The sequence below is a fragment of the Dromiciops gliroides genome, chromosome 4 (assembly GCF_019393635.1).
Source record: "Dromiciops gliroides isolate mDroGli1 chromosome 4, mDroGli1.pri, whole genome shotgun sequence".
Lineage (NCBI taxonomy): Eukaryota > Metazoa > Chordata > Mammalia > Microbiotheria > Microbiotheriidae > Dromiciops > Dromiciops gliroides.
This window is the reverse complement of record NC_057864.1, coordinates 382,992,882-383,020,207: the sequence shown is the minus strand read 5'-3', so window position 1 is coordinate 383,020,207 and position 27,326 is coordinate 382,992,882. Positions and strand designations below refer to the sequence as shown.

Here is a 27,326-nt window from a genome sequence, read left to right as displayed (position 1 = left end):
TTGCCCAGGGTCACACAGCTAGTTAAGTGTCTGAGGCTGGATTTGAATTCAGGTCTTCCTGAATCCAGTGCCAGTGCTCTATCCACTGAGCCACCTACCTGCCCCCATGCATTTTAATTTTTATGTTGATAGAACATATGTACACAACAATTTGTTGTTGCTGTTTAGTCGTTTTCAAGTCAGGTCTAGTTCTTGAAGACTCTATTTGGGGTTTTCTTGGCAAAGACACTAGAATAGTTTGCCATTTCCTTCTCCAGCTCATTTTACAGATGAGGAAACTGAGGCAAACAGGTTTAAGTAACCTGCCCAGGGTTATACAGCTAAGAGTCTGAGGCCAGATTTGAACTCAGGAAAATAAATTATCCTGACTCCAGTCCTGGTACTCTATCAACTGAGCCACCAGCTGCCCACATTACTGATGGTCATATTCAAAGATGACTATTGCCTTTTTTGATATCAACAATTTTTGTTCAAATTAGTGTATACACATCATCATTATTGGTGGTAGGAAAATATATACCTTGATCTGAGCAAGGATAAATAATTTACTAGCCAAGAGAATTCTGTCTATAAAATTAAGCTATTGAAGATTCCTGTAAGCTTCACAATTATATGATTCCTTCCTGTTATGGATAGAATGAAAAATACACTATGTGCAATTACAAAAAGATTTTGCTTTGCACTTAGTGGGCACTTACTAAATATATGTTGTTGTTATTTTAGTAAAGCTATCTACTTTGGGGGGGTGAAATATGATACTGGCACTAAATCACAGTGTTTGTAATTTAATGTCTTATTCTTAAAGAGTGAGGACTGCAGCCAAAGCCTTATCAGAAAATAGTGCTTCACAGACCACCTCACAGCTGAACTAAATACAGGTTTACTACTTGTGCCTGTCTCATCTTACCTACCTCACTTCCTTTTTGGATGGAAATGAAAATTGGGAACCAACCAAGTAAGTAAATGCTGAAAAATTGGAAAAATGTACAAATATTATTAGCATATCATGGGATGGCAGCCAAAAAGTGGCTCTATAGAAAGGTTGGCATTAAATAAACATTGATGTCACTGAAGTCATTACTTCAGTTCTCTATTCAGTAAGTCTTTCCTTGTGATGGGGATTGATTTTTTTAAAAATAATTTTATTGATTTTTTTGTGTGCTTATGTTACCTGATTTCTTCTTCTGTTTATCTCTTTTCCCTTCAAAAGAGCCAGCCTACATAAAAATTTTTTTTGTGTGGGGCAATGAGGGTTAAGTGACTTGCCCAGGGTCATATAGCTAGTTAAGTGTCAAGTGTCTGAGGCAAGATTTGAACTCAGGCCCTCCTGAATCCAGGGCCAGTGCTTTATCTACTGTACTACCTAGCTGCCCCCAGTAAATTGATTTTTTAAAGTCTGAAAATATATGCTATGACTGAGGACGTCACACTTTTTCAAAGAAATCAGGAGAAATGTCTTCTCATAGTTCTTCTTTAGGACCATGCTTAGTCTTTGTAATTTTGAAATCTCCATTTTTTATTATTTTTTAATTCTTTCCATGTACATTGTTGTAGTTATTTATAAATTACTTTTTGGCTCTGCTTACTTCATTCTGAATCAGTTCATGTAAGTCTTGCATAGTAATATTCCATTACAATGATGTACCATGATTTGTTTAGCCACTTCCCAATTGATGGACATCTGCTTTTTTATAAATTTAACTCTGCTGACTTTCCCCAGTTCAAGAAATAACTTCTAATCTATACTGATTGTTTACTACTACTTTAAATCATCATTGTGTCAGTTGCTTTACAGAAATCAACAAACTTGATCCTTAATGCTTAGGGTTTCTTTTATTTTCTTCATTTGGACTTATGATTTCATGGGTACAAGGTATTTCTTGTGAGAAAATTCATTCAACCCATGCAGATCAATCACTTCAATGTAAGAGTTTTAGAGGGTTTCTTGAATCACTGAAAGATGAAGTGACTTCCTTTGGTTTACACAGTCTGTATGTGTGAGAGGCACATGGACCCCAGTCTTTCTGTTTCCGAGACCAGGTCTGTATCTTCTATCCATGCTGCCTCTCACTAATTCCTTAGCAGAGAATGTAGAAATATGTTTCCATGTGATGATGAGGCAAGAGCATGTGACCAAACAAAAATAAAGTCTACCATAGTAATCTTTTAAATTTATTTTTTCCAAGACTTATATGAATAGCATTATTTTTCTCCTCTCCACCCACTCTTTCACCCTGACTCCTTATCTCTCCATTCCCTCCCACCATCATATGTATTTCTTGGCTTTTTACCAAATAAACAGCCAGAAAAATATTAAAAATATTCAATTTTAAGTGTATTGTAAGCACACATACAAAAAAAAAACGGCAATTAATTAACTGTTGAACACTATTCATAATGACAAAGTTCACTTAAATGTCAGTCTGTAGTACAGATTTGCCATTTCATAGTATGGCAAAGCAATGGATCATGACTCTTTGGTTATTGTTTACCTTTTTGAATAATAAAAAGTTATATTTTATTGTGCTTTATTGCTTCAGTTTTGCTTTTTAGTGTTCTGAATTACTTGGATTTTTTTTTCCACTAAGAAAACAGGACTGTTAGATCCCTGTGTCGACAAACCATTCACAAGACAGCAGAAACAATCTAAGGCAATAATAAGCCTGGCTAGTCAACACCTTATTTTTGGGTCGACAGATGTAATGGAGTAGGATAATGATATTTCACTTTCCTCTTCAAGCAGCCAAGACAAAACCTTGAAATCTGAAAAATTTATAAATTCATCATCAGTGCCCTTCTGTACCTCTCCCTAATAGTTCCTTTTTGGCTCCTTGCTTCTTCTTTCCACCAATGAGAATCGCAGTCCCTATAGATGACCTTAAAATTTTAAATCAGTTTTTACAGAATCACAGGATTTTAGAGTTAGAAAGGATCCCAGCAGCCATATAATTCAATCCAAAATTGAAAAGGAATCCTTAAAACAGTATGCCTGATAAGTTGTCGTGCCTGCTCAAAGACTTCAGATGAGGGATGCCGGGGAAATCACTACCTTCTCGTGCGGCCTATTCTGCCTTGGGATAGCTCTAATTGTTAGGAATATTTTCCTAAAGTCTGCCCTTTACCACTTTTCACTTCTACCCATTGTTTCTGGTTCCTTTCTCAAAAAGGCTAATCCTTCTTCCACATGGCAACCCTCCAAATACTCCAAGACCTCTTTATGTCCCATGTGAATATTCTCCAGGGTACACGTCCCCAGTTCTAGTCCTCTTATGGCATGGATTCAACACAGTCATTATGGTTACCCTCCTCTGCATGCTCTGCATTTCTCATTTGATACGATAGCTGAAAAACATAATCCTTTCAGAATACAGCTAGATGGGTGCTCAGATGACAGACCGTTGAGGGTTCCATTCTTGAAACCCTTCTAGCATGAGCCTTCCAGAGCTTTCTTATCATTCACTGGGCTTTAAGGGACCCAAAGCAACCCAAATGGAGAGCCAGAGTAGGACTTAAATAAAGGTTTATTTCAGAGAAGAATCCTTTCTTATGACTTAGCTGAAAAGTTTTTCTTTTGGGGAGAAATTTACTGCTGAAATCCATAGAAATGATAAAGGGGACCCTCTCTTCAGTTGGGAGAAAGTCTTTCAAAGCTTCTGTTTCCTGCCATCCTCCTAGTCACTCAGACTTGCTATCCTTCATTTGATTGTAATTCCTTGAGGGCAGGGACTATCTTTTGCTTCTTTTTGTATCCTCAGTTCTGTGATTACTTATTGATGAATAGATATTTATTGATCCCTTGAAATATTCTTAACTCTTCTATCACCCCTATCTGTCTAACATTCATTCAGTTGCTGAGTTCTGTTGATTTTATCTCTACAGTAACTCTTGTATCTACCTGGACAGTTGTAATAACCTGCTAAACAGATTCTGTCTCCTGTCTCTCTACTCTCCAACCTTCCATCCAAATAATCTTCCTATTGCATGGGTCTGACTGTGTTGTTCCTTTGCTCAAAAACCATCAATTGTTCCCTATTCCCTATAGGATTAAATATAAACTCCCTAGCCATGTGTTTAAAACCCTTCACAATGGCTATAACATAATTTTTAATCTTATTTCATTTGCTTTCATATGCACTATGAACACAAATCCATCCAAGATGTTGACAGTCGCATCCTCCTCTTCCCTGAATTTGTGTATGGTCTCTCCATAACTCTGCCTGTTGAAATCTTTCTTTTCTCCAAGACTCATCATATGTGCAGCACAGCTGAAAGGGAAATCTTTAATTTCCCTGAAGTGCCCCTTAGATAGCAAGCTTTTTATAGGAGGCATTTATTTTATTTTTTCATAGCACGATGACTTGTATGTTCTTTTTTTTTTTTTTTTTGCAGGGCAATGAGGGTTAAGTGACTTGCCCATGGTCACACAGCTAATGCCAAGTGTCTGAGGTCATATTTGAACTCAGGTCCTCCTGACTCCAGGGCCAGTGCTCTATCCCCTTTGCCACCTAGCTGCCCCAACTTGTATTTCTTAATGAATGTTAATTAAAGTGAATCAAATCAGGAGAAATAGTCTTTGCAAGATAATCTTTGGAACAAATTTTAAAGGATTCCTTCCTAATTTCCCAAGCAGATTATTTGCCATAAATATTGTGGGCAAAAGAATGATAGGTAGGATTACATAATATGGCCTTTAAGAACCTTTAAAAATTCCCAGCAGGGGAAAAATATCGAAGGTCAGATGATAACTAAGAAGTCATGTGTCTAGAACTAGCTTCTAAGCATTCATTCAATCAACAAGGATTGATCAAGTACTTACTGTGTACTAGGTACAATGATAAGTGATTGGGATTCAAAGACAAGAGTGAAATAATTCCTGCCCTGAAGAAGCTTAACAGCCTTTCCGAGGAGATACAATTACACACGAAATAAATACTAGTTAATGTGTGGTAGAAGTAAGACACTAGTTGTTGGGGATGAAGAGGGGCTCTGTGCAGAATGCAGTTCATGAACTGAGTCTTGAAGGAGGCTAGAGGCTAATATGAAAAAGTGAGGAACTAGCACAATCCAGTCATGTGGAGTAGAATGCAGGAGCGTGGAAGAGGAGAAGGGGTGTTTTATGTGAAAAAATGAGAACAGTTTGGATGGTGCTTAGAGTGAATGAAGAAGGTGTATAATAAGTCTAGAAAAGTGGATTGGGGCCATGTTATAAAGAACCTTTAGTGCCAATAAAGAAGAGTTTCAGTTAGATCATAGATAAGAATAGGCTTTACAAAACAGAGCCTTATTTTGCAAATAAGATTTATAAAATGCTTCACAAATATGATCTCATCTCAACCTCACAACAACTCTGGAAGATAACTGTTATTATCCCCATTTTGCAGATGAAGCATTTAGAGTTTAAATGACTTTCCAAGGTGACACAGTAAATGTCTGAGGCCTGATTGGAACTCTGGTCTCTTGACCCCTAGAGGTAATAAGGAGCCACTGGAGTTTATTGAGTAGTAAGGGGAAGGATATATTTAGACATATGCTTCAGGAACATCACTCCTAAAATGATTGCTCAAGAGAACAAAGTGAAGTTTAGAGTGCTCTGATACTAAAAGTAGAAATGTGTCCTCTTGACAAAGATCTCCAGCTGTGTGTCACTAGTAATAATGAAAAAAGAAATTATAATTAACTCAGTGCCATTAAACCACTTGACCAACAGTAGATGATTTGCATTCTAAGAGGTCTGAAAAGATCTAGAACTGCAATTCTGTTCTGATATCCCTCCCCCTCCCCACCTACCACTGGTCACTATGGAAAAAAAGGCCTGGTCATTGTCTCCTTCCCCTTTCTCAGCCCTGACCCAGATCCCTGGATCTTGTCTTTAAAAATAAAAGTCAGCCCCAGGTACTTGTTTTGTTCTTGCCCTAATCTCCTTATCACTATTTGCCTCTCCCTTGTCCCCCAAAGGAATCTGGTGTGAACAAAATAAGGCAGATGACAATCGCCTTGTGTGGTCTGCTGGCAGACCTCCATCACTTGCCCATTATTTTTAGTAACAGGGGGTTTGAAAACTCCGCGTTGATATTTTAGGGAAAACATGCTATCTGTCCAGAGTGACAAGTGTTAAAATATTGCTTCGTTAGAGACAAGGATGGCTGGTGTGTCATTTCATAGAATGGTCCCACAACACCAGAATTATTCATCTGCCAGCACTCTGTCACGACCTTCGGTAACTTTCCAGGTGGAAATATATGCACAGTAGAACACATGCAATCTAGCTGATTATGATTGATGATGAGTTTCATGGTTAGAAGTAGTGCTAACACTAGACTGGTTGTTAGACTAGAAAAGAAACTGTTCTGTTGTTTGAAGAGTTCAGGCAGTTCAGTGTGCCTCTATTAAGGACATAGGATCTTTCTTCCCTACCCTGCCCTAAAGGTTTTAAACTAAGACCATGGAAATCATCTTAAAACACAAAACATGATACTATAGAAAATATGCTATATTGGGAGCACACTCTTTAAATAGAGCTTAGATATGAGGCATGATGGGCCACCAGTCGTTCTCATGACTCTATCCTTTTTCCCCTCCCAAGCTCCAGGATTTAGCTCACCGATGTCCCCTACTGGTTCCCAGCTGAGAGTACTTCTTCTATTTCTCCAGGGCTCTCCAACACCTGCTCTTCCTGGCTTCTTGAAAACAACCCAACGCCCTTTCTTTTAGGATTTTTAAGGGTTTTGATGCTATTTCTGGTGATAAGCATTTTTTCCCTTTGCTACATAAACTTTTGAAGACGATCTCATAAATTATAGGTGGATTGTGATTTGTGTCATCAGAAATTACAGATTCTGGAAGTTTTGAAATATTATTGCTAGGCACTGCAGGGAGCATTACAAGGGGGATGGGGGACGGGGTGTTGCTGGAACAAATCAAAGGGGAAAATGACACAATTTACATATGATATTTTCAGTCAATCTATGCTTTCCATGCATACTTTTAAGGAGTTAGGCTTTGTCCTTTCTTAGTACCTCCTCCCTTTGGCCGATTCTCTACTCTGCTCACAAACTTTGTCCTTGGAGTCAGAATGGCCAGTGGCCAATCAGTGCAATCAATGGGCTAAGTGTTAGTGTCTCTCTCCATCTCTAGCCAGTGTACTCTTATTTTTCAAAGCTAGAGAGTAGCCACTCCCCTCACCCCTGTCTCTGGGTGCAGATAGGAGCATTGTTTTCTGAGGAGTTCAGTAGTTCTTTAAGCTCCATTGATTTGATTGGTAGGCTCTTAACCTGTTTTCTCTTGTATAAATGAGGATAATCCTTAAAGTACCCACCTCACAGGATTATTGTGAGGATCAAATGAGACAGTGTTTATCAAGTACTTTGTAAACCTTAGTGTTCTCTCTAAATGTCAGCTATTATTATGCATATCATTATCATCTCCAGTTATTCACTACAGTCTTATTAGACTGATCCTACTCATCTCATATAAGCAGTTTGGGGAGGGCAAACGCACTGGGAGAAATGAAAAAATAAAAAGGAGAGATGAGATTTGTGGAACAGAGGGGGGGAAGGACCAGAAAACCCCTCACTAACTTCCCAAGAAGTACGTAAGTCATAAAAATAAATGACTATCCCTTTCAGCTTAGTTATTGTTATTCTGTTCCATACAGGATAAGAGAAACCCTCTAGGGAAGCACTATATGATTGAAGACACCATGACCAGGCTTATATAAACGTCTTGGGTCAAGAGATGCAGACCAGAAATATCAGACAGTTACTATAATATTTTTTTCCCTCCAGAAAGATGATGATGTAGAAGTGACTATGTGTTTTGGAGGTGGGTCATACAAGAAAATTGCATTGTATGATTGTATTTTATAGAGATCATATGATGCTCAGTTTGCACCATCAGACACTCCATCAGCACATACTTTGTCATCTTTATGACTTTTAGGATATGATATATGACTGGGACTTTCTTCACTACTATAATAGATTTCTATATTTTTAAAAGTAAGCACATTTGCATCATCTTCATGTTATGCATGCTAATTAATGCTTTGGCATAAATAATGTTCAGCTGTATCCAACTCTTTGTGATCCCATTTGGGATTTTCTTGGCAAAGACACTGGAGTAGCTTGCTATTTCCTTTTCCAGCTCATTTTAGAGATGAGGAAACTGAGGCAAGTGTGGTTAAGTGACTTGCCCAGAATCATACAGCTAGCAAGTGGCTGAGGTTGGATGTGAGGGGCCATTGCCCCTGAGCAACAAACAGCTGGGGAAAAACAGATAACTTGGTGATTATAGCCATCATGCTATGAGAAAGGAAAAGAACTGTCTTGTATTAGCAATGTGTCTTAAAGGCCAGTGTTCAGGGGAAAGCTAAGATCCACGAAGAAGCAACAGGAGACAAAAGAGCTAAGAAAGAACAGTTTAGGGAAGAAAAAAGAAAGCAGTGAGAAGTAAACATTCTGGCAGCAGACAATAGGGACATTCATGAAGAGAGAAAAGATACAACGTTTTGCAATCTGTGGTGACAGAGGTTATAAGGGGGGCGGGCAGGAAATGTACAAATACTGTAACCTATAAAGATATATTAACTCTACAGTGTAGCTGGATTTAGAGGAGGGAAGGAGAGAGGGCATCACCATGCTTCCTAACAGAATTCTTGAAGTATTGTAATAATGGCAATTTACATTTGTATAGCACTTTAATAAATGAAACCACTTTTGGTTTATTGTGCACTTTCCTCATAGCAAACCTGTGAGGTAGGTAGCACAAATATTATCCTTTCCATTTTGCCATCGAGGAAATTAATGTCAATAACAAAAGCTTACATTTATATAGCACTTCAAGGCTTGCAAAGTGCTTTAAATACATTATTTAATTATGAGGCAGATGTTATTATTATGTCAGATTTACAAATGAGGAAACTATGTCTGGGAAACCATGGCCATGTGCCTAAGGGCTAAGACCAAAATGTAGGTCTGTATTTCAGTGTATTTGGTTTCCTTTGCTATTCTATGTTATGTTATTCTGCTTATGCATTTAAAAACATTATTCTGAGAAAGGTTCCAAAGGCTTTCACTAGTTTGTGAAAAGTGTTCATGATGCAGAAGAGATTATAAGAACCTTATACCACACTGTGCTCCAGAGTTTAGCAGGTGGGGAGAGCTGTAGGGTAGGAGGGCATCAGTGTGTAAAAATTTCTTGGGTGAAAAGGAGTCACTATTGGAAAAAGTTTAAGAAGCCCAAGAAATTTTTACACAACCATAGGTATGTAAAATAGCTATACATAACCTTTTACCTTTGCCATGGCTTTTGCAATCCCCACATTCAGTTATGGGACCCCATACAGGGTCCAGACCCACAGTTTAAGAAGCTTTGGTTTAAAATACTTTAACTTCAGCTATGACTGTGGTGCATCACAATTATTAATGCTAATGATAATGATCTGGAGCCATCAAGAAAAGGTACTGTTAGGTGCCCAGAACACCTAATTGCCCAGGGTCCTTCCAACATTTACATTGTTCCTTCTTGAATAAAGACTGTTTTTCTCTCTAATGCAGGCTGGGAGGTTTTTCTCAGACCACCACCTCACCTTTTGAATTCACTCTAGTAAAAATTCCCTTTGCTCATACCATGTTGAGGTAAAATCTTCAGATTCCACTGTCCTCCACCCCACCCCCATACACCATCAATCTTCTATATCTCTCTAATCTGTACCCCTTTGAGAGTACCTGTAACTGTTTTCATTCTGCTCACCTATATCTCTCTGAAAAGGTCTGTTTTTTCTCTGTCTGTCTGTACCCCCCTGAAAAGATCTATCTCTGTTTTGGTTCTGCCTTCCTGTACTCCTCTGAGAGAAATTATATCTATCTTGGTTCTGCCTCTTTGCATTCCTCTGAGAGAAACTATATCTGTTTTCATTTTATTCTCATTTCAAAATCCTACAAAATTGCATAAAGTGTCCTTGTTTATGGCAGTAATGGCAAAATTTAGGGGGTTGATAGTGATTCTCAACTGCCCAGCCTCGCTGCCTCGTCATTTCCTGTACTAGAGCTAAAATGCTTTGTCTGTTCCTTTCCTCCCTCTCATTTCCCTCATAAATGTATGTTGCTATTTCTTTAAGTCTGTCTGGACTCAAACTATTTAGCCTGGACACTGCCTTTCAAAATATTTTTGAATTTCTGGTAAGGACTGGCATATAAAATGAGAACAGATAACATGGGCATCTCTAGGGTCTAATGTGTCTAGTTTAATATATTGCCTGGCATGCTTATACAACCTGTCATAGAATTTATTAGGTCTCTCATCAGGTCCCTGAATTGTATCTATAAATTTTTGCCAGTTATTATTCCTTCTAGCACAGGATTTTCCCTGCTGCCAGCCAAATGAGTGCTTAGGAAAGACATATATTTATATTCCCACTGTTTTAAAAGTGTGGCTTCACATTACTTAAAATATAGTATCCATAATATAGAGAACCTCCTATAAAATTTAACTTTTGCTACTTAATTATTTTTGAAATCATACTTCATAATTTCTCTAAATACAAAGATTTTTGGTGCCATGAATTCATTAGGAAAGAACCTAGTACATGGGAAAGGTAAGAACATAAACCTTGGTAATTTTCATGGCATCTTGCTATTCTTTGGTCCATTTAAGATCCTCACTGAAGTCAATTTCAACAGGAAACTTTATTACATAATTCATTATATACTCCAGGAATTGGAATGTGATTCACATAAATGATGTGAAAATAGCACATGGAACCTTTGTAGCAAAGGAAAAAAAGGAAACTTTTATGGTATGGCAACAAGATAATATTTGGGAGTCATAGAAAATGCCAACACAAGTTTATTAAACACCCATTATGTGTATTATGCTTGGCATTAGAGAGACCAAGATAAATGAAAATAGATCAAATAAACGACTATAATAAAAATTAGGAAATTATATATGTGTATGTTACATACATGATATATATGGTATAACTATATATGTTAAAATTATATGTGTATATACATGTATTATGAGTTGGTAGTGAGAAAGCAAACATATGGGAAGAATGGTTTGAAAACATTTTTCAGTCTGAGAAGAGTAAATGTGAGGGAGGCAGCTAGGTGGCTCAGTGGATAGAGCACCAGCCCTGGTGTCTGGAGGACTTGAGTTCAAATCTGGCCTCAGGCACTTGACACTAGCTGTGTGACCCTGGGCAAGTCACTTAACCCCAGTTGCCTCACCCAAAAACAAAACAAAAAAAGAGTAAATGTGAGAAGAGTCTCAGGGCAGTAGATTTCACTTATTATGGGTGTCTTGAACACTCTGTCCTTAACCTTTTCTTTTTTCTTTTCTTTTTCTTTCTCTTGGTGATGTCATTTATTACCATGGGTTCAATGATTATTTTTATGCAGATGATATCCAAGTATTTATATACATCATTAATTTGACTCCTGAATTACTGGCTCCTGTCATCAGCTGCCTATCAGACATTGCTTGAATGTCCTGTTGAACTTCCTTGTGATTGTAGGATAAAATACAGATGCATCACCTTGGAGTTTTCTTTCTTGCTTGATTTTTCCATTTCCCCACTTTCTAAACTCTAGGTACCAGCAAAATTGGACTGGTAGATGTTCCCAAATTTGACATTTTACCTTCCACTCTTATGTGTTTGCACAAATGGTTCCTCATGATTATAATGCACTCTTTTCTCATCCCTGCTTCTTGGAAAACACATCTTCTTACAATGTTACTGAGAAGTAAAGAGAGAGCCACCCAGTTAATAATACCTCTGGCCAGTTAATTGGTGATTACAATTTGAGTGTATGATAATAACCCCTCACTACTACATCATATATCCCAGCAATGATATCAAAGTATTACTTGATACTGGCAAGCCTTTTCAGTATGAGGAAAAAAAAGGAGTCTCAGAATGGTTATTCTGGGCATTTATGCTGTGAATATAATTACGATGACAATTCTTAGAGATACTTTTTCTACTTTTTTGATTTTCTACTGTGTTTTTATCCTGCCTTTTCATAATTCTCTGTGTATTTTGTGTCTTTGGAGGAGTTTGACCTTCCTTGTGGGCTCTGTTTATCTGTAAGTCTTAGAGGTGGGGTGGGGTGAGAATGTGTAAATGGCCTCAGAGCTGATCAGTTTACTGTTGGAGGGGAAGGCAGGTGCTGATAACATGTACAAATGTAGGCTGGTTTCTTCTCAGATTTGTGTGTTTGATCCTTCTGAGATCTAACACACATTCAGAAGTAATGAAAACTAACAGATGAAGAAACAGGACTTATATCAGGCCTTTTGACCATTCTAGGATGGTATGGCCAATGATATTAAAGTTGTTCCACATAAACAGAAGAGTAAAATAGTATTGTACAGTGGGAAGAGCTCTGGGTTTGGAGTCAAAGATGCTAAATTCAAATCCCAGCCCTATTATTTTGTGTGTCTTTGGGCAAATCACTTGATCTTGCAAAACCCTAGTTTCCTTATTTATGAAACGAATAGCTTATAATAAATATTCTCTAATGTCTTTTCTAACTCTAAGTTTTATGTTTCTATATCTAGCATTAGTATATTATGCATCAGTAATAAACAAAGAACCTAGTATTAGGTCATGCTTTTGTTTTTCTTGAAATATGAGCTTTACATTTTTTTATTCATATAACCCATCAGTAAATTTTTTAACATATATCCCACTATAAGTACCTTTACTTATAAATCACATACAAATATTACTATATGAATATATTATATATACAATAAAACATGCACAAACTAGAAATTTAAAAGAATGAGATGAAGATGAAATAAATAATATTTAAAATAAATTTAATTTTATTAATGCTACAAAACATTTTAAAAGTACTTAAATGAGATCAATGTAATTGAATATGCTTCATTCAAAAAAACCCCAAAACCTTAGTTTAACACTTTGTGTTAGCAAGACTTGAAGGTCTGGTGCTAATTTCATTTTTTTACACTATTTCCTTCTAATTTTTGTCTTAACTGAAAAGATAATTCACAGATACATCATTGAAACTCATCATTGGCTCCATTTACTAATTTTTCAATCCTGCCTAGTTTTTGATGGAATTTGGCTAATAAACTTCCATATTTCTTTGTCTCATTCTGATACTTTAGCAAATGACTCCCAAGATGTTGCATATTTTTATTTTTCACAAATGGGTTGAAGAATCATTGAAACTGTCTTTTCCTATTTTAAAGCAGGTTCAAAATTTGTTTCCACATTTGTGTGTAGCTATGAGAGTTTTAAAAAGGCAATGCACTTAATTTTCATCAATAAAAGCTTAGTTTTTTAATATCTCATCATCACCGTGACTTCATGCTGTGGTTAGTTAATATCTAAAAGCATGATATACACTGAAGGCAAAGTTTATCATTAATGACTGGATATAAATTTATATTTCAAATAATTTTGGTAATGGAACTTTGAAGGGGGCAACTTCTTGACAGATCTGATTAATGTTACTGTTTTTACCTTGAAATATGGCTAATGAAGAGCTTGGACTAAGAGTAGAAATATTGCCTCTGCCATTTTTTGTTGTTCATTTGTATTGTTTACAGTATTAGTATTATCTTCAACTTGTGATTTCTTTGTAGAAATATTTTAAAGCCACTTGTTCATTTTGTGAGGGTTGGTTTGCTTAAAACTAGGTGGTATAATCCATAAATGCACTTAACTGGACACATACAAACTACATATGTCTTAAACCTCTGAAAGTGAAAGAATGAGGGGGAGGGTAGCACTCTCTGACTTTGTGGAAATCCCATTTTTCCCTCAGGATATGTTGAGTGCCATATGTTACATATCTGATATCTGACAAAATAGTATGCCAAAGTAAATCAGCGTATTAAGTATTATTAAAGCTAAACTCTTTTTAAAAAGATTAAAATATATAAATAGAAAGTATATTTTCTTCTAATGTTTCCAATGGATTATTGTCATATGTACTACTTGGGGTTCACATACTTAATTTTGGAGAACAGCGTCATTGAAAATTTCTTTGAAAACTTCAATAGACTAAAAGTTTTACATGCTATCTTGAGAATCAATTGAGAAAAATTGTGGAAGATACTGGGAGGTAACAATCAAAAAGTTTTTTTAAATTTTTATTTTGAGGATCAACTACTGCATGTACTCAGTACTATACTAGGCATTGTGAGGAAAACAGAATAAATTTAAGATATAGATGTCCATCTCTAGGCACTTAAAATCTGTATTTGTGGGGAAACAAGGTATGCAATACAAGATACCACATATCAAGTGCTGAATTATTAGATTCATACAATAAGGTCTACAGGAGTTGAAAGAAGGGAGAGCTAAGTGTGGGCTAGACTGGAGAAACCAAAGACCATCTTATATAGAACATAGTCATAAAGAAAAGGTAGTCTTTTTCTAGGTGGAGAGTGGAAAGCTAGCTATGTGGGAATCTGTTGTTTTGTCCTTCATTCTCAAAGAGGACCATGACATCAGTGTGATGTCATGGCTTGCACCTAATTGAATTTAAATGAGAGACCTTCTGTGCAAGGTCACTAGCTTCATTCTGTCTTTCAGAGACATTTGGGTCCAGTGGCAAGATATACATCAGGATGACAGGAGATGGCCCCAGAAGTTTGAGGCAATCAGGGTTAAGTGATTTGTCCAGGGTCACACAACTAGTAAATGTCTGAGGCCAAGTTAGAACTCAGGTCTGCCAGACTTCAGGGTCAGTGCTCTATCCACTGTGCCACCTAGCATCACTGAAGGCCTAAAGGCAGAAATGAGCATGATATATTTGTGGAATAGTTCATAGGGAAATTCAACTAGAACATGTAATTTTGGGAGAGTAATTAGAAATGTGTATGTGTAGAAAGGGAGTCCAAAAGAAAAAAAAAGGTCATATGAAGTGGATAGTTAAGTAACTAGCTTAGTAGCTTTGTTTTTCCAGAATTTTGCAGTCAGGACACCTAGAGAACAAATCTTTAATAATATGAAACTAAGTTCTTTTTTAGAACAAGGGAAGAGTTAGAATTGTAGGGTTCTCTTGAAACCTGCAAAAGGCAGCTATAGCAGGGGAGTTAGTAAAAAAAAAAAAAGAAACTAGCTTTTCTTTTTATAAGTCCCCTTTTAAACTGTGTTGCATGGACTGACCCACTATGACATCTCATATATATATATATATATATATACATGTGTGTGTGTGTGTGTGTGTGTGTGTAGGGCTGTGTATGTGTATGTATATGTGTGTATATACACATACATATATATATATATATACACATATATACATACATATACTCAGACACATAGTACTTTCTTTTCTGTCTCACTTTATTTCTTTTTTTCTCTTTTTCCCTGTCTCCCTGTCTCCTTCTCTCCATCTTTCTCCTCCTTCCCTCCATAAGACTGTAAGAAACAATATCCAGAAAATTGACCACACTGGATGGACCACTATCCAACTCCTGAACTGTACGACTCATTCATCATTGTATTATTTAATGTTTGCTTTATGACACCACTCTGATGAACAAGAATATAGATTAATGGAAAGTCAGAGGCAGTTCAGTTCACAATATGCACTTATTCATTTTTCTTGCATAGTAACAATTCATTTGTTTGATATGTGTGTTTAAGATTACCCTTTTTTATATACCTGCATAACAAAACAAATTGAAAAAATCAGTCCTCCAATTATCTATACATTAAAAAAATTGCATCTGGTTGTGAAGTACTGTGAAGAAACAGACATTTTTTTGGTGTCAGTGGTTCATTACATCTTGGACTTTGACATTTGGAAAGGCTGGTAGTAAAGTGTTAGAACTGGTCTCACTGTGGGTGGGCCACAAGTGGAGACAAATGGAGACTGCATGGCTGGTGTGTGTGTGTGTGTGTGTGTGTGTGTGTGTGTGTGTGTGTGTGTGTGTGTGTGTGGTGTAGAGTTGGGATAAAGAAGGGAGTGAGGTGATTTCTAATACAGTAAATGCTTTAAACTCACTTTGTGAAGAATCTAATACTTGGCACTGTAGGGAGGTCCTTCAGGCTCAGAGGAGAACTGGAAAATGAAGTCTACAGGGACTTGGAGAATTTTGTAGCTTTTTGGCTCCATTGAAATTCTCCTATTATATAAGCATTACTTAAGTAAAGGAATGAATCATTGGATGATGTCAGAATTGGTTGCATTAAAGTCAAATCAAATTTTATTTCAAATGATTATCAGTGGCCCATTATGTACCAGATACTGTAAAAGGTGCTGAGCATACAAAACTAGATGCAACATAGGCCTTTTTTTTTTTAAAGGGTGTTACAATCTAATGAGGGTGGGGAAAAGACACATACACACAAACTGATACAAGGAGAGTGTGGTAAGTGAAAGGGAGAGGTTATAGAAAAGTACTATAAGGCATAGGAAGTTCACTTTCATTGGGAGTGGGGAGGATGGCTTCATGGAGGAGGTGGCCTTGAAGGTGGCAAATTTTTTTCTGGGACAGTGAGGGTTAAGTGACTTACCCAGGGTCACACAGCTAGTAAGTGTCAAGTGTCTGAGGCCAGATTTGAACTCAGGTCCTCCTGAATTCAGGGCCAGTGCTTTATCATCCACTGTGCCACATAGAAGCCCTATATAATAATAATTTGTAATGGTAATAGCTCATGTTCCTGTAGTGTCTATGGTTTGCAAAATGATTTCTTCACAACTGAAGCATTTGGATCGATTATTATCACCCTCATTTTGAAGATGAAAAAAATGAGGCTCAGAGAGCAGAAGTGATTTTCCTGGACCACAACTTTATAAGGATGATAGCTGAGAGTCAAATCCAGGTTTTCTGAAGTCATATCTATATAATGCATTCCCGGACCTTAAGGAGCTTACGATTTAGTTATAAAGATCAAGTTTTTGTTTTTGAATTTTTTATTTTTGTGAGGCAATTGGGGTTAAGTGACTTGCCCAGGGTCACACAGCTAGTAAGTGTCAAGTGTCTGAGGCTGGATTTGAACTCAGGTCCTCCTAACTCAGGGCTGGTGCTCTATCTACTGCACCACATAACTGCCCCTAAAGATGAAGTTTTACAGAAAAATGTAACTGACAATATAATGACACCTGTAGGAAGGTGCCAGCTGAGCAACATAGATAATGAGTCTCATTCATGTGCTACCATTACTAATAGTTCACATTTATTTAGCACTTTAAGGTTATAGTGCACTTTTCCATTCCAAGAAAAGCGGGATCAGTGATCTGTGATGATGAGGGAAGCTTTCATGAACAAAGTAGGACTTAAGCAGATCTTTTGGGGGGGGCGGCGCGGTGCTAAACTTAAAAACAATTTTAAAATATTTTATTTTCCCCAATTAGAGGTTAAAACAATTTTTAACATCAAAAAAATGTTTTGAGTTCCAAATACTAACCCTTCCTCACTCTATCTCCTCCTGGTAAGCAATAAATATGGATTATACATGTGCAATCATGTAAGATATTTCCATAGTAATTTTCTACAAGTAGATTCAAACAAAAAATAAAGTGAAAAATAATATAAGGCAGATCTTAAAGAATAGGTAGGATTCAAATAGGGGGAGGACAAAAGGCATTCTAGCCAAAGGGAATATTGTAAGCAAAAGTAGGGAGCCTGAATGAGCCAGTGAAGGTAGCATGGTATAATGGAAACAGCACTGGAACAAGATTTAGGAGACCTCATTAGAGGTGCTGGCTTAGGTACTAGGTGTGATGTGGTTGAACCAACTCATCTTGAATGTCCATTCTGGCTCTAAAATTCTATGATTCCATATTTGTTTGTAGGACAATTAGTAGATGAGTATGCCTAGAACAAAATAATTGTGTAGGGAAGAAGTGGAAAATATATTTGCAATATAGTTAACTGGATCTATGAGACCTATGTAGATCTTTCATACTAGGCAGTGTAAGGAGGTGGGATTTGATTCTGTAGACATTGAGTAGTCACTGAAGTCCTTTGAATATGGAAGTGACATGATATCAGAGCTGTCAGTCAGTAAACATACATTAAACTCTTTGTTTGTGCCAGGTACTATGCTAAGTGCTACAGATATAAAAAGAGGCAAGAGTCATTCCCTGCCTTCAGGGAATCCACAATCCAATGGGAAGACTACAAACAAATATACACAAATAAGCTGTATACAAGATAAATAGGAAATCATTAAGAGAGGGGTTGAGAAAAGGCTTCCTGTAGAAGATGGGATTTTAATTGGTACTTTAGGAAGGCAGGAAAGTCAGTAGTAAGTGGAGATGAGGAGGGGGAGAGTTCCAGGTGTGGGAGATAATCAGAGAAAATGCCTGGAGCTGATAGATGGAATGTCTTGTTCATGGAACAGCAAGAAGGCTTTTGTCTAATAGACTGAAGAATACATGGTGGGATGTAGTAAAACTGGAAAGGTAGGAGGGAGGGTAGATTATGAAGGGCTTCAAATGTGTTTGATTCCTGTGGTGATAGGGAGTTACTAGAGTTTATTGGGCATGGAAGTAACATGGTCAGATCTGTGCTTTAGGAAAATCACTTTAGTGGCTGAATAGAAGATGGATTGGAAGGTAGGTTGACCTCCTAGCAGCCTAATCCAGTAATCCAAGTGTGAGATGATGAGGGCCTGCAGAGCATGGTAACAGTATCAGAGTGGAGAAGGAAGCCTATTTGAGAGATGCTGCTGAATATGAAGGGAAAGAGATTGTGAGGAGTTGAGGATGCCTCCTAGGTTAAGAGCCTGGGGCACTGGGAGGATGGTGATGCCCTCTGTAGTAATAGGGAAGATAGTGGGGGAAGAGGGTTTAGGGTGAAAGATAACGAGTTTGCTTTTGGACATGTCGAATTTAAGACGTTTACTGGACATTCACTTTAAGTTGTCTGAAAGGCATTAGAGATGTATGAATGAAGAGCAGGTTTGGCGTTGTGAGGGAGAGTAAGAGGTTGGAATGGCATTAAATTGTGCTCAGATATGGGGTATTTGTAGGTGATGGTACGATCATGACTATCTTTGTGTATGGCTGAGGTTGAATGAGGAGCAAGTCATGTCAAATGAGTAAATTGAGGAATTGTAAGAGCAGGGTGTTTGAGAGGGTATCGTTTTATATGTTTAAGGCCTCTATAGTATGAGGACAGGAGTTGAGGGAAAGACTGTGTGTGAGCCAGGCACTAAACTAAACCTGGGCTTCAAAAGAAGTTTGATCGGGTGGTTGTATGCCCAGTGGACTGGAATGGGGAGAGACTGCCAGTCATGAGTGTAAGGAAAACTTGGGTTCAAATTCCATTACTGACATTTCCTATCTGAATGATCATGGGTGTCATCTAATATTTCTCAGCCTCAGTTTTCTCATCTATAAAACATGAGTAATAATAATAATAATAGAACCTAGCTCAGAGATTTGTTATGAGGCTCATATGGGATCACATGTATTTGCAAACTCGTGCTCTTATAAAGTCCAGTGATAAACTTGTAAATTGTCATGGTGAGGGCTAAGGAGGGGGGATGTTACCTACAAGCTTATAATCAATCTTAGCTAACATCTAAGCCCTTTAGTTTGTTTCTATTCTAATAATATTCATCTTCACAAAATTGCCAATTCATTGCAACCCAATACATAAAGAATATACTCAGCTAAAATACTACTCTCACCAGTCTTACTGCACAGTAATCCTATAACCAAATAAGTTGAGGTGAATACAAATGTACTCTTAGCCCAATGTCTCCTGGAAGTTTAAACAGGTGTGCTAAACAGTTTATATAGCAATCACAATATGAGGAGAGGGACATCCCAGTTTTTGAATAAGCAGGGCTGATTTTGTTTATGAATGAGCAAAATACACATACACACTGGATGGTGGTAGTGGTGTTTTTGCCTGTTTTTTCTCTTTAATCCAGTCAGCTGAGCTAAATGCTGAACTGAAAGCAGAGTTCTCTGTCTACAGGGTCTTATTTATGGGAAAAACCATAGTTATCACAAAGGAATCTGAGCTTTTTGTCTTAGCCACCCTCTTTATCCTGGTAAGTATGTTTGTGACTTCTTTGGTAAGAGTCAGCACCTTCAGTGGAAGAATATAAGAAAGTATTGTTACTGCTCTCAGAGGTTTCACTTCTCTTTCTAGGTATTTGTTCATAAACTGATGGATGAAAAGAATTTTTTTTTTAACTAGCTAATGTAAAGGAACTGTTTCTCTTCTCTCTACAGATAAAATCTGGTGATACTTGGAAATGCTCCAGCTGTAGTGATGAGTTTAGCGATTTCACACCATGGGAATCTCACCTGTGCCTCAGTAAACACAGACTATCAGCCACCAACTAAAGATTGCCTAAGAAGCTGGGACTTGGAAGACTAAAAAAAGCAAAGCAAAAGAAACATAGAGGTACAAACCTAGGCAAAAATTATTCGCCGAGAACCTTGGTGCCATCTCTTTTGGCCTCAAGCTTATGTAGCTCCTTTGGTTTAGTTAGCTTATACAGTACTGTTCTTCCACTTGTGCCTAAATGGGACAACAACCCAGGAGCCAGACTGAAGACGAAGGGGTGAGAAGCAAAGTCCATGGCAACTTACCCTTGCCAATTATGTGGGAAGATACTCCTTACCCTGGAAAAATTCACTATCCACACTTACTCCCACACAGGGGAACGTCCTTACAAGTGCTTGCAGCAAGGCTGTGCAAAAGGGTTCATTTCCAAATATAAGCTCATCAGGTAAGACATCACTGGGGGTGGGGCAGGGGGTAGGGGGGAAGGGAAGTACTGAACTAACATTAAGTGAATGGCATTAATGTAGGAGCTTTCTTTTGAGGAGGTTCAGTCAAAATGCAGATCCTCTAAGAGTGGTATTGGCAACGACATCTCAGATGTATCGTCATGCATCAGTATGCAGGGGAAGGGACTGACTTTTTGCAAGAGACAGTCCCAAAAGGCAGTGAGAACATGCTTTCATCTTCCTTTCCTGCAATGTTAGAAGATAAGCTTGCTGCATTTTGTATGCAGTGGTTGCTTTGGTGGGTCCTTCAGTTTGAAGCATCACCCTTGATGATTATTTCTGTGTGTACTGTATACCATATATGTGTGATGTCATGTTACCTTAGAAGATAAACTTTATCAGGGATGTTGTGCTTCATAATGAATTTTTAAACTTATTTCATTGATACTTTTTTGTTTTTTACCTGTTATCACCTAATATCTTCTGCCTTCCCCCTTAGAACCCTTCTTTAGGAAAACAGTATAGCATAATAATCTGACACAGTGTCCACATTTGGCAGTATAGACCAGTTTCTACACATGGAGTTCACCACTTCTCTATGCACAGAAGTGTGCTATATCATTGGAACTAAAATTGGCCATTGTATTTATTCGGAACTTTAAAATTATTATTTATTTCTTTTTAACATTCTTTTAAAAATGTATCTTTTTGAGTTCCAAATTCTCTTTTTCCCTTCCCCCTCCCCTAACCATTGAGAAAACAAGTAATATGATATCAATTATACATGCAAAATCATGCAGGATATTGATTTCTGATATCTTTTAATGTTTATTAATGTAGTTATTTTTCTCTTGTTCTATTTGTTTTATATTCTTTTTAAACATCAATTAATATGTCTTTTTATGGTTCTCAAATTCCTTATATTTGTTCTTTCTTTTGGTGCTATAATATTCTATCATACTCACATATTGGAGCTTCTTCAGCCATTATCCAGTTGATGAGTCCTACTTTGTTTCCAGTTTTTTCTCCTACAGAAAGTGCTGTTATTTCATTATCAGTCTAGTTCAATTCAGCAAGTTCTTATTATGTGCCAGGTATTGTGCTAGGTGCTGTGGGTACAAAGACAAAGATGAAATTCTCTCCCTTCACTGAGCTTATATTCTGTTCAGGGGAAAACGTGCATAGAAAATTAATAAAATTCATACAGAGTAATTTCTAAGGGACACACATCTAATATAAAGCCAATTAGCAAGTGTTTATGGTGTGCCTCCTGCAAACTTGGGACTGGGGAATACAAAAGTGCTGTTGTGTCAGTTCAGTTATGTCCATCTCTTTGTGACCCTGTTTGGGGTCTTGGTAAAGATACTGGAATGGTTTACCATTGCCTTCTCCAGATCATTTTACAGATGACGAAACTAAGGCAAACGTTTAAGAGGTCTGCACAACTAGTAAGTGGCTGAGCCCAAATTTGAACTCAGGAAGATAAGTCTCTATCCACTGTGGGATGTAGCTGTCCCTTGTGGCACATAGTAGACCCGTAATAAATGTCGACTGATTGAATATAGTAATTGATAAATGCTGTAATGAATGATATAGCCAATATGTTCATATTATATTTCACAGTCATGCACAGATGTTAAACACCTGTAATCCCCACAGTTTTCACAGCAGCACAGTATTCTCTTTCAAAGCACTTTTATTGTTCCTGAAATGATCAAGGTATGCTTAATTTAATTCAGAATTCATAAAAGATGAAATTGGATAATCTGGATTTTGAAGCTAGTAATAATAATTACCATTTAGATAGAATTTTTAATTCTGCAAGAAAAAAGGCATCTTATTTTATTTGATCTTCACAACAACCTATTATCTCTGTTTTACAGATGAGGGAACTTGAATCCTAGAGCTTACGTGACTTGTCCAAGGTTATTCAGGCAGAGATGAGATTTGAACCGTCTTCTAAGCCCTGAGTCAATTTAGGAAGGCAATAGAACCACTGTGTGCATTTTACCATGGTCAGGTGGCATTTGGAGGCATTCTGGGTGTAACATTTTAGAAGGAGTACAGTGTCGTATGGTGTATACAGAGCTACTGCTTCAAAATCAAAATGGCTGTGTTCAAATCCTGCCTTTGACAAATCTTGTCTCTGTGACCAGTCTAAATTCTCAGTGTCCCAGGTTACTCTCTAAGATTAAAAGTTGCCGAACAGTTACTGGTCACTTTCTTTTTCTTTCTTTCTTTTTTTGGGGGGGGGCGGGGCAGTGGGGGTTAAGTGACTTGCCCAGGGTCACATAGCTAGTAAGTATCATGTGTCTGAGGTTAGATTTGAACTCAGGTCCTCCTGAATCCAGGGCCTGTGCTTTATCCACTGTGCCACCTAGCTGCCCCACTGAGCACTGTTGGTAGAGATTTTCCTGACTGGGAGTTCCTCTTACAGATCTGGATGATTTTATTTTTAAAACAAACAGAAGCATGTCCAAGAGAGGGCAGATAGAATGATAGGAGTACTGGTGACCATGCTATATGGGGAGTACATAGAGGTGCTATATCAAGGGAAGGACTTCTTGAGGTATAGCCTGGAACAGGAATGTCTAGCTGTCCTCAGGTATCTCAAGGATTGTCAAATCAAAGAAACATATTAGTTCTGATAACAACAAAAATAGTAGCTAGCATTTATGTAGTGCTTACTATTTGCCAGACACTATGTTAAGTGCTTTATAAATATTATTTCATTTGATCCTCAAAAGAACCCTGAGAGGTAGCTACTGTTTTTATCCCCATTTTTTCAGTTGAGGAAACTGAGGTGAGCAATGGCTAAGTCTCTTGCTCAGAGTCACACAGATGATAAAGGTTTGAGGTTGAATTTGAACACAGGGCATCCTGAATCTGAGCCCAGTGTTCTATCTACTCTGCCAAGTACAGAAGTAGGACTGGTAAAGTAGAAGTTTCTGAGAGACAGATACAAAGGAAAATTAATTAACACCTAAAACTGCCCATAAGTGAGTTGACTACCTTAGGAGATAGATAGGAGTGCTCATCACTGGAGATGTCTAGTTACTGAGAATGCTGTAGCAAGAATTTCTTTTCAGATACTGTTCAGGATTTGAAGCTGCTGAAGGTATTCCCCAACTATGACAATCTGTGATCCTCTGATCCAGTGCTTCTGCATAGAAAAGCTACAAAGAAAGTAGAATATATTCTATTTTCTCAATAACATTGGGATCTCATGGTGAAAACAGAAAACACACACACACACACACACACACATATATATATCAGCAGGTTGAGTGCCAAGGATAGAGGACCCAGGAAAGTCCATGTAGTATAATTCCTTTCCTCTATCCCATTTTTGTCTTGCCTAAATCTTGCTAAAATCTTTCGGTCTCTGTCTCTCGCATGCACACATACACACATGTTATTTAAAGATAATTCAGATTTGGGTTAAAGTCTCTTTCTCTAGTCTTCACTTATTTTTCCTGCTCTTAGCTGTGGCTCTCTTTAGAAACTGGTCACAGCCAGCTCCGTGAGTTGCTAAGTCTGGGGGAGGGGGTGTCTGTGAAAGCACATTGTTGGACTACTGTACCTCCACCTGATTTTGTCTTCCTCTTTGAACAGAGCTCTAAAGGCTCTAGTCCCAACCTTGCTCTCTCCCTCATGACTGCTCTCCAAATGATCACGTATCCAAGGCTTGCATGCTAAATTAGTTTTATGTAATAGGGAGAACAAATTAGAACAGAAAAGGAAGAGCAGGTGTGTGTGGGGGGGGGGCTGATTAGCACAGACTATAAAGGTATGACAGGTAGTGAATTTCTTACTACAGAGTGCAGAAAGAGGCTTCCTCTTTAGATGTCAGAGAAGGGAAGGGAAGAAGCATTTCTGAAGTGCCTACTATGCATCAGGCACTGTGCTAAGTGCTTCACAAATATCTCATTTGCTCCTGACCACAACCCTAGTAAGTGCTATTATAATCTCCATTTTACAGTGGAGAAAACTGAGGCAAACAGATTTAAGTGGCTTGCCCAGGGTCACAGTCAGTGTCTGAGGCAGGATTTGAACTGAGGTCTTTCTGACTCCAGGACCAGCAGTCTTATTCACTGTGCACTCTGGCTGAGGGGTCCTTTAATTGATGCCTTCTCTCATGGTAGCAAAGGGAGAATATCTCTGATGGGGCTTTCTCAAACTGGATTCAGTACATAGCACAGGGGCCCCCCTTTATCTCCCCAGGTGGTGGTTTGTTTTGTTTTGTTTTGTTTTTAGTGAGGCAGGTGGGGTTAAGTGACTTGCCCAGGGTCACAGAGCTAGTAAGTGTTAAGTGTCTGAGACTGGATTTGAACTCATGTACTCCTGACTCCAGGGCTGGTGCTCTATTCACTGTGCCACCCAGCTGCCCCCAGGTGGTGGTTCTTAAAGCCCTTCCGCAGGCAAGCACTGGGTTGGAAACAAATCAGGGATAGCGATGCTACGCTTACGTGTCCCTCAAGGTGTAGAATGCGCCTGCTCCTCTCAGATTTTTTTACCCTTCCCTTTCATCTTCCCCCTACTTCTTACCAGAACTCTTTCCAAACCAAACTTCATCACCTACACCCAAAGCCTCCCAGAGTTTGTCTTCATAACAGCCAATGCTATACAGTCAACGAATTGTTGAGACTAAAACACAGGGCTACAGTCATAATGCTTTACTGTTTGGGAAATGTTTCCCTGATTTCCTATGCATATAGAGGAGAACATAAGATTATTTTAAAATGGCAGTTAACCTATACATATTTTATATTAGAATGTATTTATGTTACAGTATAGATGCAACTAATTAAAAAATACCTTAAACTGTGTACTCAGTACCACATAGCATCTGTGCTGTATAGGGTTTGGTTTTTTTTTTTGCTTTGAATAGAATTTTATTTTCCAAAATATATGTAAAAACAAATTTTAACATAAATTTTTTTAAAACTTTGTGTTCCAACTTCTCTTCTTCCCTTCATTCCCAACCCCCACCCACAAGAACTCAAGCAATTCAAAATAAGTTATACACAAGTAGTAATGGAAAAATTTCCATATTAGCTAGTTGTGAGAGAAAACAGTCCAAAAAACCCCCAAAATGTCATATTAAGGAATTGTCAAAGAGGAAAAGAAAACAAATTTTTTTAATGTGTTTCCATCTGTTTTCAGATACTGTCAGTTCTTTCTCTGCAGATGGGCTGCAATCTCCATAAATCCTTCAGGGTTATATTGGACCATTCCCTTGCTGAAAACAACCACATGCTTCCCAGCAGATCATCCCCTACTATTGCTGTCATTTTGTATACAGTACATTTCACTCTGCTTCAGTTCATATAGGTCTTTCCAGGTTTTTCTGATAGTATCCTGTTCATCATAACCTGTATATAGTACCTTAAGCTTGACAGAGAATTTTCTTCATAAAAGCCCAGCAAAGTAGGTACCATACGTTTTGCCATTATAATCAATCATCATAACTATTTCCCTCCATCCCACTCCCTTCCCATGACATTTACTCTATCTTCTTTTTACCTATTCCTCTTCAGAGGTGTTTTACTTCTGACTATCCTGTTCCCCACTCTTCACTCCCTTTTTTCACCCTTCCTTCCTTATCCTCCTCTCCTCCTACTTTCCTGCAGGGTTAAATAGATTATTCCTCCCAATTGGGTATGAATGTTATTCCCTCCATGAGCCCACTCTGATGAGATCAAGGTCCCTGAGCTAATTCTGTGTTCTAGATTTTTCTTCCTCCCTCCTTCCTCCACCCTCCCTATGAGATCAAACAATTCAATATGTCATACTTGTATAGTAATGCAAAACATCTTCATCTTCCTTGAAAGTGTTTTGCTTTTTACTGCTCTCTCCCCTAATCTGTCCTTCCCTTCTCTGCCCCCCCCTTATCTCCCTCCCCTCCCCTGCCCCCCCTTATCTCCCTCCCCTCCCTCAGAGCAAAAATATATTACTATACCTACTTGAGTATGTATGTTAGTCCTTCTTTGAGCCAATTCTGATGATATTAAGGTTCACTCACTCCCCAACTCCTTCCCCCTCTTCTCCTCCCCTCCATAAGCTTTTTTCTTATTTCCTTCATGTGAACTACCTCTCCCCAGACCATCTCTCCCCTTCTCCCTCCCTCAGTCTATTCCTCCTACACCTCAACCCTATTTTAATGATGTCATCATGGGTTAGTTAGGTGGCATAGTGGACCCAGGAGGCCCCAAGCCCAAATACAGCTCCAGACATAAGACACCCCACCCCGTCTGCTCCACAAAGAACAAAACATAAATGCTTTATGGATATCATCCCTTCATATTCGGTTCAGACCTGTGTCTTCTGTGAATTCCTTACTGAGCTAGTTCTTATGATTTCAAAGTATTATCTCCCCATGTGGGAATGTAAACAGTTTGATCTTTTAATATCCCTCATGAAGTCTTTTTCCTGTTTACCCTTTTCTGCTTCTCCAGGGTCTTGCATTTGAAAGTCAAATTTTCTATTCAGTTCAGGTCTTTTCGCCACAAATGCCTGCAAGACCTCTTTCTCATTGAAATCCCATTTTTGCCTCTCAAAGATTATACTCACTTTTGCTGGGTACGTGATTTTTGGCTAAGGTCCCAGTTCCTTTGCCCTCTGGAATATCATATT

At 38.0% G+C, this 27,326-nt stretch overlaps 1 protein-coding gene across 6 annotated transcripts in view; it reads left to right on the top strand.

Moving 5' to 3' along the window:
* Positions 1-27,326, top strand: part of PLAGL1 (PLAG1 like zinc finger 1) — a 162,304-nt gene that overhangs the window by 122,286 nt on the left and 12,692 nt on the right. For 3 of the 6 annotated variants that reach the window (XM_043964340.1, XM_043964342.1, XM_043964339.1), the window contains 2 exons: positions 806-955; positions 20,187-20,689. In XM_043964340.1, coding sequence (XP_043820275.1) covers positions 20,538-20,689 — 152 coding nt within the window. In that variant the 5' untranslated portion in view covers positions 806-955; positions 20,187-20,537. The remainder of the gene's footprint in view (positions 1-805; positions 956-20,186; positions 20,690-27,326) is intronic. The other 3 variants (XM_043964343.1, XM_043964344.1, XM_043964341.1) reach the window with 3 other exon arrangements.